Raw genomic sequence first — 17,642 nt, forward strand, 5'->3', positions numbered from 1 at the left:
AGTACATACCTAGCCTAAGTAGCAGGAATGGTTTTAAAATCTACAAGATGATGCGTAAACCTTTAGTGCGTATATAGCTAAGCGACGATTGCCAAAGAACAGTCCTTTCCAAACCTCCATTTATCGAACTTCGACATGAAAAACATTACAATCATAACAGCGACAAACGCATACATCCTCGCATGGATGCAATGCAACAGTAATTAGCCGTAGCGCTGTGCGCGTTGCCTAACGGCGGAACTTGCATGCATCCGACCTTCACACCAGGTACCACGAAGGATTTCTAATGCAAAAGGAAGTACCATCGAAAACGTACTATTGGCTATTTGTAAACCTTCTGGCCTTGAGATTAGGTAAAATAATAATATACACCCCACTGCTGGGTACTTCCTCCTCTCACGAGCGAGAGGGCTTGGGCTTGGTAGACCAATGCGGGTTGGGGATTTCACATACACCTTTGAATTTATTTGCGGATGTATGCACTTTTCCTCACGATGTTTCTTCGCCGGAAAGCTAGTGGTAAATATCAAATGATATTCCGTACATAAGTTCCGAAGACCTTATTGGTACGAGCCCGGATTTAAAACCGCGACCTCCGGATTGAAAGTCGGACATCAGATCAAATCGGTCACCACCGCTGAGATGAGGTATGCTAAGCTAATCATGAGGTGGACAAACGAGTATGGTATACGTAGACTGGTTCATAAATATAACATACAATTACAGATTTAGATAGCATAGGCCCCAGTGATTTTTTCTTGTACGTAATTGAGAAGTACCCAGATTCAAAGTAACTTTCAATTTACCAGAGCATGTTTTTATTATCATAACACCTGTCCTGAAATGTAAGAGTTCTGGACGAAGAAAAGTGGCCTGTGGTTCTGAAATCAGTACAATTTCGATTTACACTTTATTGAGTGCAAATCGTTAAGATGCACCAAACATTCATTCGAATTGTCTTTTTCTGTCCAGCAGGTGTCTGATTGGGGACAATCAGCATTTTAAATTGGGTGAAGACATCCAAACAAAAGCTCTTTCATGTTTACAAAGTATCCCAGGGCAATCAATTTAAACGCACATAGCCGAGATTCTTCAAACAGTAGCGGCTAATAAAAAGTCAATCAATACAAATCGACCGCCCACAAATAAAGAAAGACAAGCTGAACAGATTAAAGCCTCAATTCTAGACTTTCAGCACTTGTTATTAAGGTTGCTACTGGCATGGAATTTGTTATAGGTTTAGTACGCTTTAGTTGTATGAGTGCGAAATGGAGTTATGTGTTACAAATTGCACTCTACTCGGGGCCTGAGTTTTTCCCGGGCGCGCGGAGAGCTAGCTAATATTCAATAATTAGTTTAATTACTGCTTTCAGTCTAGCTGCCTTCGGGACACTTAATGTTTATGCTGCAATATATATAGGCAGAGATGCGTAGTCGGTATCCATTTCAACTGGTATATGGAGAAAGCGTAAATCTAATGATGGGTAGATACATTTAATACCCCAAATTAGGTAGGTACTAAATGGCCAGATTGCTCGCTATACAAAAGCTATTCTGAAGGACAGTAATCTATCCTAATTTGTATAGGCTGTAAAATTGCCATAAAGCAAATAATAATATTCCTTTTATAACATGCTAGTAATCTTCAGACTTTACTGTGATGAGTTTCTATGATTGCTTCCGTCTTAAACTGAAAAACATCACGTATAAAGAAATGGATAGCGGTTAATGAAGAAAGATGTACTTTATGAAGTAGGTATCTAACTATAATTTTATGCGAAGTAAACTGTTGCAAAGAAGTAGGTAGTGATAGAGCCATATATTTCAATATCCTTTACCTAAGTAGGTATTTCAATCGTGCATGTTAACAGTCTTCCTTGTACTCGTACATAATTTAGGTGCCCTATATTTCGAAAAAAAGCAGGAAGTTAGATGCATACGAATTTGTACCAAACCGCTTGACGTGGTGACATGGAAACGTAGCCGAGTAACGGTTTAAGTTGAATATAGGCAGTAGTCGAGTCGAGCCTCCTGCAGGCTGCGTGAGCGTGAGGCACTTTGTAGGCTGCATAAAAATAGCAACAGTGTGTCTACAGATACAAACATTAAATAGTGTACTAGGATGCGTAGATTGTGTTTAAGGTATATTGAGCTAACTTCGAAAACGGGACAACTTTGTCATTAGAAAAAGGCGCGAAATTCAAATTTCTATGGGAAGATTACCCTTCGCGCTTACATTTTTTAAATTTGTTGCATTTTACTACTGACGAAAATGTCTTGACAGACTATAAAAGCATTTTCTGCCTATAAAACTATAAAACCAATGGTAAACAAGGCGCCTTTCATTTATAACTTAAGACGATTTTTGCCAGTTTTTGCCCCGTCCCTGCCCTATGTAAAAAAAAATAAGAAAAGGCTGAACCCTCCCCCCTATATTGGCTATGTTACGTAAGAATCTACAGGAAAAAATGAATACACGTTTGGTTTGTAGTATTTATTTTTCAAAAAATTAATTTTTAGAATGTTTATTTGTACCTTTAAAGGTACAAATAAAGGTAACTGCACCGTGTTTGATAGCATAGAGTGTGGGTCAGAGCTGTTATAAACGTCATAATTTCATAGAAATAGAAAAAGATCTTTGTTATCTTACGTAAGAACTATGAAAACCCTCCCCCCCTCCATCTCCCCCTTGTAAAAAAAATATGTTGGACCCCCCTCCCCCTAAATCGTCTTACGTAATAAATGAATGGCGCCCAAGATGCCTTGATTAGCGTTGCAGTAGTGCTACCAAAGTATAAAGTCCTTCAACTCGTAGTTTGGTACCTAAATATTAGTGACAACTAACATTAACCTGTTTCCGAATTTACCCCAATGCACCTTAGCAATGCCAGATTTAGTATTTGTTTTGCAATAAAGTTTGTATCAAGCAGAGTCGGACATCCAAGTATCCTTTGATTTTAATGGTTCGCCAAAGCCAATTGTTTTAATTATATTTGCTTCTGATTATAGTTAGTAACTTTATGATTTACAGGGTTTTCAAATGGAACGTTTAATAGAGCCAGTAATAACTGTAGCTAGCCGTAACAATGGCTCAGTATGGTAATGAACCAATCTTATTAACTACCGATATGGAGATAAGGTCTCGTCGCCATTGCGGATGCTGCTGCGTTTACGTTCATTTTCGAGATCTCGCAGATACGGGGCAACAACTGTTTACATTCCATCTTGTGTATACGAGTATGTCCGTGGTATTGGCTCATCATTGGCAGGTATTGTGTAACAATGAAACCGTAAGCGATTAGCGATGTGTGTAAACTAATAGACAGCAATATAAAGTACAGCCACGTCTTAATATATCGATACGGACAAAATGGCAAAAATATGTGTACACGGCCTTATTGCCCATATATTATTAAGGTGTATACATATTTTTAACACTTTGTCGTCTGTATCTTTATTTTCAGACGTGACCGTACCCAGGACCGTACCAGCATCTATGGGATTATTGCGTCTATTTGTGACGTTTTGAATCATTGTCGCTTACCATATATAAGGACGAAAATTGCTTGTATCTTTATACGATAAAACCTGCCAGAGCGTCCTTATGGCAAGCGACAATGTGGTACCTTTTGCTTGAAAACGGCACATTTGACTTCATTTTTCAAACAACGTGATTTACATGAGCTCCCGTCACCTAGTGATAAAAGCCTGAGCTACTTGGAGAATAAAACGTATCATAGACCAAACGTATTGGAGAAATAACGAAATAACCCCATAGTTGCAATAAACCCGGTTGACCATAACTATTTATCTGCGTTCCGGAATGTATTATTTCCAGTAATACTATTAGGTGCAAATTCAATAAATAAATTGTATTTTAGTAGGTAGATTTTGGATACAAAGAAGTCTATAAACAAATGTAATTTATAATAATTATAATACATCACCGAACCACGAACGTAACGAACCATTCAATATACGCGATATAATCCGTTTTCATAGTTTTATTTAATGAGTAACTATCGCGGTAACCGAAGACAATATTCTATGAACAGATGTTGCATTTTTACGGTAGATCTAGTTTAATATTTGAGAAGGACGTATTTTCAGAATTTCCAGTCATTTTATGAACCAACGAAAAACGACAATTAAACACAGCGATATCACAATGTTAAAGTTGTTAGTGTGTTTCAGTTTTAATCATGAAACGAACGCAACAAAAACCAATTGGCTAACGCACCCAACTGGGTTAGTGATAACAGGCGATATCGAAACCATACTAAGGAACTTAGTAGGACATTAAAAAACATTTTTATGCATAGCAGTCGAACACCTGGACTAACTCAAATAATAGGTTTTTATTACCTATACTAATTCTTTTGACTTAAATTGTGGCTTGATTGGGTGTAGCCCAGGCCCTAGGTGAATATTTAGAGTAGGATCAAATCGAACTTTCAGTTCAGTTGCTTAGGTATAGTCGTTAGCTTTCAAGCTGGCCCCTAAGGGATCTCTTTGTCTATTGTAAGTGAAACCGCACGTGCTACTTACCTGCATTAAAAAAATGGTTGGGCTTGCAATTTCTTGTGTGGTCCCTCAAATACGGTTACTGAGTGCCGGCGAGTCGAACGCTATAGAACCAGTCTAAAATGTGTCATCGAGATGCGTAACAAAGGCGCGTTATCGGAGAGCGCACTTGCACTAGTTTTTTGAGCGATGAACCAGCCCGCGCTCAGGTTTCAATAAAAAAAATAAAAAATAAACTGTTTATTTCAGAAAAAGAAATTACAAAAACTACTTACAGACTTAGCCTAATCTACACTCTAATAGATTAATTAGAATTATACGCCAATGTCTGACCCTTTTTTTGCAGGTAGTAGCACGTGCGGTTTTACTTAACAATAGATAAAGGATTAGCCGTTCGGGGCCAGCTACAAATCGAACGACGGGCGTTATATAGGCGTTAGCTTCCAAGCTGGCCCCTAAGGGATAACTCTATGTCTATTGTAAATGAAACCGCTCGTGCTACTTATAGTCGTTCGTTTTGTAGCTGGCCCCGAACTGCTAATCCTTTGTCTATTGCTAAGTAAAACCGCACCTGCTACTACCTGCAGAAAAAGGGTCAGTCATTGGCGTATAATTCTAATTGGAACCTGAGCGCGGGCTAGTCCAACGCTCAAAAAACCAGTGTGCGCTCTCCGATAACGCGCCTTTGTTACGCATCTCGATGACACATTTTAGAGTGGTTCTATAGCGTTCGACTCGCCGGCACTCAGTAACCGTAGAGAGACCACACAAGAAATCGCAAATTATTTTTCTGCTTGTTAATTTTTAAGCTTATTGCATTCTCTATACAGTGGTAATGCAATAACCGGTTATAACGCCCCAACCATTTTTTTGACGTACCGTACCGTATGAAAGTAACCAATCAGATTATTTTCTTTTTTAGGGACCCTATTACTAAGACTCCGCTATCTGTCCATCTGTCACCAGGCTGTATCTCATGAACAGTGATAGCTAGACAGTTAAAATTTTCACAGATGATGTATTTCTGTTGCCGCTATAACAACAAATACTAAAAACAGAATAATATAAATATTTAAGTTGTATGGGAGCCATACAACAAACGTGATTTTTTTTGCCGTTTTTTGCGTAATGGTACGGAACTACGGAACCCTTCGTGCGCGAGTCCGACTCGCACTTGGCCAGTTTTTTTATCTGAATTCATTCCTATTTCATACATTTCTACGGGTCGCCTAGGCTAGGCCAGAAGCAGGTAGGGGTCGGTGCCCTGTGCGGATGCGCGTGCGTCTGTGCGCCGTCTATTCGCGCTTCCGGCGCGTATCCAGGATGTGACGACTAAACTCTCTGTTCGCGCCAAATGTTCGAACATGCGATGCATCGGACAATCTGCGACTTTAGAGTTAGACTAAGAAAGGTCTGCAGAGATTTTGACAGCATACGCAGCAGTGTCAGTGTTATTTATACGTCATAATTTCATAGAAGTTTGACGTTTAAAATAACACCTTGCACTCCGTGTGCTGTCAAAATCTCTGCACACTTTCCTTGGTTTGACTCTACAATGATGCTTGTTTCATCTTATGCGTCGTTCGTTACTGTTAGCCGGCTAGCTAGTTACGCGGAAACACTTCGCGGCATTGGGAACCATGTTATCGTCCCACATAATTAAGTAATTTTATATATTAAACAGTAGCTTCTGCCCGCGACTTCATCTGCGTGGAATGATGATGATAATTGATAAAAACTACCCTACATATGTCCTCCCCGGGCCTCAAATTATCATCATATTAAATTTCATCTCGATTCAACGGTTTAAGCATGAAGAGGTAACAGACAGACAGAGATGCTTTCTCAGTTATTTATAATATGTACCTATATAATATGTATAATACTTATAATAGTGCCAAAAAAAGTCCGCTTCATTTTACCGCATTTTAACGTTGGTTTAAATAATTTGGTTAGGTTAGTTTGTCGACATATCAATGGGATTTTTGTGCTGTTACATTATAGTATTTTTAAACGTAATAATGCAATATAAAGAATCCGTTTTAAAACATCGACCGCCAACAAAGGCAGAGGTGTGTGGCGGACGGGCCGCGTCCATCACACCACATTACCATATGTAAATCCGCGTCATGGCGCACTGTATGCTAACAGTTTTTGCGTGTACCTACACCGACGAACAGCCCAGATAATGTTTGTTCGTCTTTCTTTTGTTTTCGACGTTTTATGCCAAAAGAACAGAGGGTACGTTCGAAAACAAAAAAACATGCTGCAGTAATAAGTCTTGGTAGTTTTTATATGAAGTCTAACTATTGTCACCTCATACGGAGATTCTTTCACGATTCGCGTTGCGAAGCATTTACGTTAGCATAAACGTACTCGAATAGTAGTTCCTATATAGGTACGATAAATATAGTCCATGGCTTAAGGTGCAGGTTTTATGGCTTTCTCTTATTATCGGCTATATGCACTATTTTACGCAAATAATTGACAGCAGCTCCCGGCAATTCTCGAGGCTTTATACGGTCTTTAAAAAAGATATTGCAACTAACTATACTTATTTTCTTACAGATTTATGGCGAGATAATTTCTTTGGAGAAATTGAAGTACAAAGCTCTAAGAGTTTATTCTGCAATTTTGGAATGGACCAAGAGAAATAAAAAAGTCGTAATATTCGTAACTCAGCAATATGGAGAACCAGAAAAATGTGCGGTAAAACATATACATAAAAATATTGAACAAAACAAATGCTGCATTTAGGAGCGAAATTCGAACTTGTTTGTCACCTCTCAAAAATCATAATCATATCCTAATATTTTTTCCTTATAATGTATCACCTTTTTATACTTAACGCATTACGAAAAGGTAAGTAGTATTACTTACAATAGTTTGCCGATAATTATTTACAAGTTTCGTACCGAAATGTTACGAGCTGTTGCGACCTCCGGATTGAAAGTCACACCTTCTTACCGCTAGGTTACTAGCGCTCTTGGACCATTATTAACTGACATTCTAAAAACCTTATCGCAAAGACATAGTTCGACGCTCGGCGGGAGACGCTAGTGTGGGGTGGCTCTTAAGGCTTATAATTAAGTAAGTATTCTTGCAAATAAACGATATTGATTGATTGATTGATATTGATTGATTAAAGGTCCAGCTCAGTTAGAACGTTGCTATTAGAACGTAGAACGTTGAACTCACCTTTGGGCACGCCGAGGCGCAGCTGCTCCTTCTCCCAGGAGGCGAAGGTAGCCTTCAGCGCCTCGGCCATCTTCTTGTTGGTGCCGGGCGTTAGCGGGGGCACCTGCGATGGGATGTCTGCAACAAACAACAACATATTTAACTTAAAGTACTTTCTTTATTTATAAAACTTCAAAAAAACTGGGAGGACGTCAGGCACAAAACACTCACACCCAAATCCATGAAGTCAAAATATAAAGGAGGGATGCAAAAAGTAGTATGGGGGTTTAGTTCTATACGCCTCAGGACAGAAGATATGGTTTTCACAGGAATGGGCTACATGAAAAATATTTTATGTTTGTTCCATAAGAATGTTCAACAACACAAAATTAATGCAAAAATGTAAAATTCGCCATTTTTTATTACCTTTTTGTAAAGATATTCGAGTATGAAATAACAGCTAACAGCTTTAGTAGCTAATTGTTGAGTCGCCTACATCGGACATATTGAGGGTATTGTTTCCATCATATTAATAACTACCGATTGAATGCGGTTAACCGAGGTTAATCATTTTTATAAGCTATTTCGCTGATTTAAAATAATTGCAATACAAGCATCCATAAGAATTAAAAAGCCATACAGGGAAACTTGGCAGTGGTAAATTAAGTCAACCCCTTTCTTGCATATCGGGCGAGACATTGTGTATGTTTATACTGTCGTACTAAAACACGCTTCACTATGTTAATATATTCAAGAGGCAACTTTATTTCTACTCAAGAATCTATAATAATGGAGATAAAATCAAGCTGTTCGAGTACGTATCGGTTAAATAATGAGATACACGATGTTCAAACATGACGCTCGAATTTTCGGTGATTACGGCACCTCGTACATTTAAAGCGGATCTAGTTTAGGACGAAACTCACATTGACAAAATTATTGCCACTTGAATTAATTAAAAGCGACATCCGAACGTCTGAATTATGCCTCGGCGTGCATTAAGTACCCGACGAATTAAATAGCGTAACTCTTTTTGGCTGATGGCTCCGAATAAAATAAATCAGAGATAAACAAGTGAGATTAAATCTTGTACTTGTGTTGCAGCGCAGGCTTCATTCATGGCTGTGTTGGTGTGTGTACGCGTGCAAGTACCTATGTGTGTGTGTGTGTGTGCGCGCGGCTCTCTTGCGCACCTGCCGACCAGTTCTGAGATGCGGAGATTTGTGCGCCTCTCCCACGGTCGCTGCCCGGACTCTGATCCTCTGGCGGCTACTTCTCATATCATTTAACTTTTCTAATACAGTTCTATATTTGATCTTATAAATAAAACATACGCTACAAGAATTAAGGATTCAAATTAGTGTCGTTTATATTTTAAATGTTGTCGCGGTATTTATGGGAACATATTTGTCGACTTTGTCGAAATATTTTATGAGGTAGCAAACATGTCATACAGTCATATCGTTTAGATCCTATCTGATGTTGTTTTTGGATTCGTTATTAAATTTTTATTTGTATTAGACGACGATGGATTGAATTAATTTTTTAGCGACTCGTTAAGTCGCTACATATTTTGCCTATTATCCATTGTCTTTTCATGGTCGTCAACATTTATTTATCATCTTTATTAAAAATTATTATCAGAAAAAATAACTGATCATCTCCATCTCCCACATAACAATGGAAAGGTTATTGATCCAATAATTTCCAACAACAATGCTTCGTAAGCAGAAGCCGCGGGCGAAGGCTAGTTCATTACGAAGGCACAATTAATTGCATCGATCGGCGCGTGATTTACTCGCGCTATATTTCTCGCGCACCTGCATTTGACTCATTAATGCATGCAGCACAATGAATGCGCTAATGTGCCCGTAATGATGTCCATCCTTATGGATTTTCTTCTTTATGTGTTATCTAGATCCGCCTATAAGCGAGCATTCGAAAGAGATTATCCGGTGGGCTGTAACAGGTATTCATATGTGGTATTTTAAAGGGTTTTATGCTGACTTTCTGTAACACAGCATAGAACTTTAACTGGTGTGAATTCTTACTAATAGACAAAGTAAGAAAACTGAGAATCCAATAAGAATTTTATAGTCGGTGTTTCTTTGTTTGTAGAAGAAGTTTGTTTGTGAATTAACATTTGAGGTACTCGTATCACAATTATCTCCAACGGGATGTTTAATGCTTAACATTTAAGTTTCGGAATGGCACTTCTCAGGATTAAGCATAAAAACTAGGCAGCGGTAAGACCTCTGTTTCCTTAATTAAAGTAATTAGCGAGTGATTTCGGGTACTTTTTTTTTAATTGTCGCGAATGGTTTCCGATGAGGACCATCCGTTTGATGCCGGTACCATGAGACGTATTCATTCATCATGGGCAATTCAGATTATGAGAAGTAATGCCAGGAATACATTGTTTGCTGTTGAAACAGGTTTCGCGGTAAAAGGCGAGAGATATGAATGAAACCACAGATGATGGTATTGTGAGAGGATCAAGCACAGTTAGTTTTAATTACTTCATCTGTCGGATATCATTGGTGTACACTGTTAATATAAAGTCTCGGTCACTTACTGCCAGATATATGGGTTCTGTTTTTATTCTCATACATGGAGGCCTTTGAATTGCCGTGGGAGGATGGTAATGATTACAAAGTATAAAAACATCTATACTAGTACTTTATTTTATTTTATATATGTAGCTTTTAATTACATTAGCACTTATTTTTGCCCTTAAACTCCTCCTTATTCCCTAAACTTCTCTTTGTAGCATGAATCGTAAACTAACAGGCCAATTTGAATTTTAGTTATTCGATCTGTTTCCGATATGATACTGATCTGTCAGTGTCAAAAGTGACATTTCTCCAACAAAAAACGTCACTGACAGGTCAGTATCATATCGGAAACAGACCAAATACCTAGCTAAAACTCGAATTGGCCTAGATAAGTCCTTTAACATGAAAGTAACTAGTGAAAGAAACTCGCTGAATATATCTGAAACACGCTCATGAAATAGTCCTAAGAGTATAAAAAAATATAAAATTTCTAAATTCTTAATTTCCTTCTTTATCCACTTCCAGCAAAAGGGGCAGACATTTGATAAATACGGCAAAAGCCAGTCAAAATTTTCAAAACAATTCTTTCAGGCAAATTAAGCACAACCTTGAGGGCCCCGAGGTCGAATGTGAAAGAAGGTCTACCCACAAGAACGAACAACGCTGGACCCAATCGTGAATAGCGTAGATAACGGCACAATGGGCCGGAGATGCGCCTGGGCAGCGCCGAGGACGGCCTGAGCCTGACCTTCGGTTTTGGCTAATTGAGATTTAGGGGATTAGCTTCTATGAAAATATCTAGTTTTCCTGAGATGGTGTGTTTTTAAATTCATCTCTTCAGCTATGAGTATCTCAAGATAAGTCATAAATAAATCATCCAAAACGCTCAACATGGCAACAGGTATGCTTAGACGTAATGAAAAATGTATCAAATAACAAATTGCTTTATTTTGTTTTCAATACCATAAAATGGGGCTGCGCTTTAAGTTTTTTTTATTATTATGTTCTAAAAACAAGCGTTTAGATATAAGTAAATTTAATAATTGGTAAGTTTTTTTTTAAATATTTTTCATGAACTAACAATTCCGTTAAACTTTATTGGTGTCTTGCGTTTTGACTATCATTATACTGTGTATATAACAGTACAACGGACTGTTCGTCCATGTGAAGCCCTCATGATCGCGAATGATAGCCTGGGCAGCAGTAACTGCATAAATAAGGAATATGTTCCCTTCATAACAAGGTTAATACTTACTTATAGACAAGCAAAAAGTTAAATTATCATAAAATAAGTTTGCGTTACAATCAGCGCATCTTATCGCAGACAATGCACGCCAATCGCTATTGAATTTCTACATAACGTAATGCATTTTGCCTTAGAAGAAGACCGTCATAAACGTATAAAGGTTCCAAGTCGCATGGGACGGTATTTCGAAGGGAGTTGGGTAAATGCTCAGTGTAAACGTATAGTGGAACAACAGGTGGCAAACAGGGGTTCGTAGGGGAACAGGCACTTGTTGCGCGTTGTAATTTATATCCGACAAAAGTAATAGGTTTATTTTAGCTAGACTACGAAGACAAAGGAATTGGCTACAAGGTCGAATGGCTGCTTTTTAGGATGAATTACGTACATATTTTTGAATATTGTGCAACCTCTTTGAGTATAAATAGATGCAAAAATACAACGCGGGAAAGGTGCCTAGGTATAATTAAAAACCGGCCAAGTGCGAGTCGGACTCGCGCACGAAGGGTTCCGTAAGTACCATTACGCAAAAACGGCAAAAAAATCATGTATGTTGTATGGGAGCCCCACTTAAATATTTATTTTATTCTGTTTTTAGTATTTGTTGTTATAGCGGCAACAGAAATACATCATCTGTGAAAATTTCAACTGTCTAGCTATCACGGTTCATGAGATACAGCCTGGTGACAGACAGACGGACAGCGGAGTCTTAGTAATAGGGTCCTGTTTTTACCCTTTGGGTACGGAACCCTAAAAACTGCCGAAAACTGCTTAAAATAATCTTCAGATAATTTGTAGCAGTGATACCGTATTTCGAAGACGCGCTACTGCATTGATGCAAACGCATGATTGTTTCCGATGACTGCGGATAAAGGAAAGGTGCATGCAAAAAGACCTGTAGGTGCAATTGCTTTAACGCAGCCACCGAATTATTATAGGTCGTATGGCCTCTGACCGCACACAATAGCGTCACACAACAAAGCTCGCGCCCCATGTCACCCGCCATTGTTATTCTCCGTTTGAACTTGGTGTGTGCTCGTGCGCGTGCGACGTTTTGCATTAGAATTATTTTTCTTTAATTGTTCATAATCATAGTCAGTTATAGCACATAAGAGTCGCACACTGTCGTATCTAATTATTGTTCTGCTATGTGACAATGACAACCAATAGAAGAAAATATATATAAAGTCAAAGTCAAAGTACTCTTTATTCAAATAGGCCTAGCAACAAGCACTTTGAAATTGTCAAGTTTTACAAATATTACCTTAATCTAAATATCAGAGCAATTTATTGATGCAGTTATTATCATTCTTAAAAACATTGAATTATTATAGATATGTCAAGCTTAATAATACGAATTTCACAAAAGGAAGGAAGGAGGATATATGTATGTTTTATCTTAAATAATGATAATTCCACGTATGTCACGTGGAATGCAGCACGACGGTAACATGTTTTAATCTGGGTAGATATGCTTTAGCACTGACCAGTGCATCCCTACATTCAACTTAAGCATGTCAATATTAAGTTCGTGTTTTGAACAGCCGAAATTTTACAGTAGCATACGAAAGGTTATTCGGGTAGAGATTGCACCGAAATTCGGAAACATTTTGCAATATGTCCTTATTACCCTATGGCAAAAAAAAATCTTCTGTGTCTTACTTCTATCGGTTTCTAATAAGGACGCCATGCCATAGGACATAGGACTATGATAGCACTAGCTTAGTAAAAAATCCGTTACAACCGTGTGAAAACTAATTACTTAATGCTTTCCCAAAAGTGATCATTTGCTGGCTGTTATTCTCCCGCCACTCAACCATGAATGAGGGGTTCATAACGCGGTAAAATGTTATTTTACAAACGGTTGCGGCACTCGTGTGGAAAATGAGTCCACAGAATGCTTTGCATAACCATGCGTCAACTAATGTTTACTCAATTTTGTTAATTTTGAGGTGTTTGCTTATTTTTTTTATGTACGAATGAATCTATGTGTAATCTACATTCTAGGTACACTCAGCGTCAAATACTTAAAGTGGCCAAATAGATAGATAGATAGATTCGGTACATCATACTAAATATATACTTACATACTCCGTTGACTCAGCGACCCAAAATGAGACTTGGCCTCCGACACAAGACAGCGCCACTTTTCTCGATCCTGTGCGACCTCTCGCCAATTGGTGACTCGAAGTTCGCGCAGATACGCCTCCACCCTGTCGCACCAGCGATACCTGGGGATCCGATCCTCATCCATTCTCTCAAGATGGCCCAACCAACGGAGTCTGTGAGCTTTAGTCTCTCCCATGATGTTAGGTTCCGCCACTAGGTATACTAAATATATGGTTTACCGAATTATTTGACTACTTTGGTTGCTACAAAGTATTTGACGCTGAGTGTACATGAACTAAGGATTCAGCTGATCGATTTTGATAACAAGTAAAATGTATAAAAGTCTGTAAGACTGTAACCCGACCACAGATTTTTGGTCATAAGACTTCATAATTTATGTAATCTTCATGTTATCCTAAAGCAAGGATGACAGCGTGTGATTGATTTGATTGAGTGTGATTTTTTGTATGTGACGAGTAGCGGTCAAGGAGCTAAATCAGCAGGTCTCAATAGTTATAGACAAAAAGCTATGATGCTTCAAATTGATAACAATGATAAAGCTTCGATAACATAACGACGGTTGAAACTAGAGTAGCTGTTACCTACCAAGAACAATAACGGACTCAACTATTCCCGCATGGCTGATTGAAGCTTCTCGAACTCGTTGAACAACTAGGTATCTATTAGCCATATCTTCTAGCGATCTGTTGTTCACGAATGTAGGCGAGAGACCTTTGCTCAATGACAGAGGCGGCCCGGGCGCATCATCTCATTGAGCGCGCACCGGATGGGCCAATCAGCGTCGTGAATGGACGCCCCCGCGCATGCTCTGCTGCGGCGTTATTAGCTACTAGGCTTTGTCATATCTGTGAATTGTTAGACAGTTTATGGCTCTTGGTGAGGAATGTGATAAATCGTAAAAGACGTTATAATGCTAAGGTTTTTGAAGACTTTTGAACACTTGAGATTTAACTAAAATCAAACATGAGCTACAATATTAATAGAACATCACTTATACCATCAACTAATAGCAATTAGGCTTGTGAGCTAGATAAAAAGGTAATTTTTTTCTAAACTGATGCAGCCACCAAATAATGCGGTGATCGGAGTTAGAAATGCCTACACTGGTGTATAATATTATGCTGACGCGTCGAGTATACGAAAAATATATGACAAAAACATATAACACGCCTCACTAATGTCACTATCAATTTCAACGTTACGTTAAATGTGGCCGGTTCTCAATGTACAATGTAATTCATCGATAAAACACCAAATAGCAAATTCAAAGCAAACCGTCGTCATTTATCTAGGATCTGGAAACTCTTGATTGTCGTATTCGTATTGCAAATCGTCAGCTTTTACAGCTCTCTGTGTGGTGTGACCGGTGTGTGATCTATTGTAAAACCTATTTCGTTTAACTGCGATTGTCATAATATTTTATTGTAATGCATATTTGCTGTTAGAGGTATTCTATGCGGGATTGAAAAGCTAGGCAAACTGGGAGGGCTGCCATAAACTCAGCTGAAATGAGTAGCTATCATAGTAGAACATGCTCATATCAACGCGGCATTGTGCTTAGTAGAAGTGGAACCATGAAAACGTCGAGCATAACTCAACGATAATAGACTTTGTGTGAATACTGTTATGCCTGCAACTTATGCTTGGTATTTTGAAGTTAAAACAACATATTACAGGTAGGCAATAGGCATGCATGTGGTGGACTAAAAGTCAAATGCACTTGCCAAGAACATACGTTTTCGCTTGCACCTGACTTGTATGAAGTCACTTCAGAATCGTGTACTAATTCGTCAGGGCGCATTCTCGGCTAACTCTGAAGTCTGAACCTCAAATCGAAGATAAGTTTAGATGCATGCTGAAGGTTCACGGGTCAATGAAGAATACAAGCAATCTAATCTAGAGAAAAACTCTAATACTTAATGTCAATTAGTTATTTAATTTTCCTAAAACATAAAAAAAAAATCTCTTAAAAACTTATCAATCTTATCATAGATGAAGGCTGGTTTAGACGATTTTTTGTTTGGATTGTTTACATCGTACAATTCGCTACTAATCATGCAGCTAGAATAAAAACATTGTCTTCCAACATTCTCAGGCGCACACGCACGCCAAGGTCCTCACTTTCAAGATCAACGGAGCATGCGGAGTAAGTCATAATTACGGTAATGATCGTTGCTCAACGGTTCAGCCCTGTTTCAAAATGCGTCAAGGGCATAAACTAATGTTCGGATGGGTAATGGCACACTAGATGGGTAAGTAGATTTGTTTGGATGGTGCAGCCTTTTATGACCACGTCCCGTCATTACAATAAATTTCGCATGAAATGTTAGTTCTATTTCCAGTTGGCAATAAGCGATCAGGGAAGAACCGATTTTAATCATAGTTATAAATTATTTTTAGATTAACCTAACCTACCTACCTACCTACCTACCTATAAAATTTGAAAGCTATAAATTTGTAACAGCATTTAGCTGACATAAAAAAAATGTTGATTGGAACAGTACCGATGGCTATAATCGGTAGGTAGGTACTGTTCCAGTATCTTTATTAATACTAGAACCCTAACAACCATACACGAGCAATTCAAGCGTGTAAAACATCAAATAGGCACCCATTCGTGTTCAAACGATACGATACGCGATATTAATTCATGTGTTCATATTTTTCTTGCGGTCACGGGTAGTTCACATTCGGGACAAGTACGTGAAACCGAGAGCGTTGCGTCAGCGTCGAGGATGATACTCGCCATTTTCACAACCAACAATAACCGACTTCCAATTTCAAATCCGATGGCCAATGTGGCCGATTGTTGATTGTGGAATATGTATTATTTTAATTTTCACTTTTGACAGCTAATTATTTTTACTAGGTATGCAAATAGCTTCATTGCTTCTGATCTGCGAGTTATTTTACGTATGAAAAAATAGTAGACTGCAAACGATTTGAACCTCAAACTTGAGCATTTATCTTGTGATACTTTGTACTTATGACCTGACCGCATCGAAACTTGACGTTGCAATATGCAATGACAATGACACATCATGTAAATTGCGTTTTCAACATATAACTTGCTACATGTACCTAGGGTTGCCACCCATACTATGATATATAGTATCGTACTATATTTTAGTCAATTGTAGTATATATTATACAAAAAGAATATACTTAGTACGAAAGATACTATATGTATTTTCATAACTCAAGAAAGGGTTATACAAATGTCACCGATATCACATCGTATGCGATTGCGAATTGGATTTTTAAGTCGCCTCAAATCGGCGTCCTATTTTTTTTAATTTTTCCCAGTAAATACTATATTTTTTCAATATTTTGACAAAAATACTATGTGTATATAGAAAAAAGGTGGCAACCCTACATGTACCTAAGTTCAGTTAGGTCGGTCCAATAGATTGCTAAATAAAAAGTTTGTTTATGCACTAAACACTTACCTTTTGGCTTACTGAAAGCTTTCATCATGACTTTGATTCCCATGCCTGCAATGGCCGCCGGTCGCTTCCACGCGAGTCTGTTCTGACCCGCAGCGTACTCAACTTGCTCCAACAGATTACTACCCTCACTGAGTCTTTATCACTTATTTAATATATACAAACGTCTTTTCTATTCACAAATAACTTAATTTAGATAAGATCATTAAATATCACAACTGTTTCTTTCTTATAATTCCCCGGTCAGTCTAAACACTCTTCACTGTTTTTCATTTTGTAGATGTTCGTGTCACGTCACGGTGGAAAAGTTCGTTATTGTTTTATTACAGCTCATGGTTGTTCAAATTGCTACACCTGCGTTTGGAAAAAATGGTTAAGTGGATTTTGTACTCGACTGTCTGCCGTGCCCGTGCCATAAATATTCCGAAAAGAACAGTTAACAATTACGCAGAAGGTAACTATTAACTAATTCTTGACATGGTAAAGCTCTTCACTAGCTATTAGCGAGTGTAGTGTACAAAAGAGCGATATTCAAATTGCGGTAAACATTCCCACAGGTGTGAGCCG

General features: G+C 38.2%; 1 protein-coding gene across 5 annotated transcripts in view; it reads right to left on the minus strand.

Moving 5' to 3' along the window:
- The window catches only part of LOC134748301 (ETS-like protein pointed), a 166,084-nt gene that overhangs the window by 37,471 nt on the left and 110,971 nt on the right, over positions 1-17,642 (minus strand). For 2 of the 5 annotated variants that reach the window (XM_063683050.1, XM_063683049.1), the window contains exon 4: positions 7,723-7,839. In XM_063683050.1, the coding sequence (XP_063539120.1) occupies positions 7,723-7,839 (117 nt within the window). Of the gene's footprint in view, positions 1-7,722; positions 7,840-14,214; positions 14,315-17,078; positions 17,430-17,642 lie in introns of those variants that run through there. The other 3 variants (XM_063683052.1, XM_063683053.1, XM_063683051.1) reach the window with 3 other exon arrangements.

The sequence above is a fragment of the Cydia strobilella genome, chromosome 16 (genome assembly GCF_947568885.1).
Source record: "Cydia strobilella chromosome 16, ilCydStro3.1, whole genome shotgun sequence".
Taxonomy (NCBI): Eukaryota; Metazoa; Arthropoda; class Insecta; order Lepidoptera; family Tortricidae; genus Cydia; species Cydia strobilella.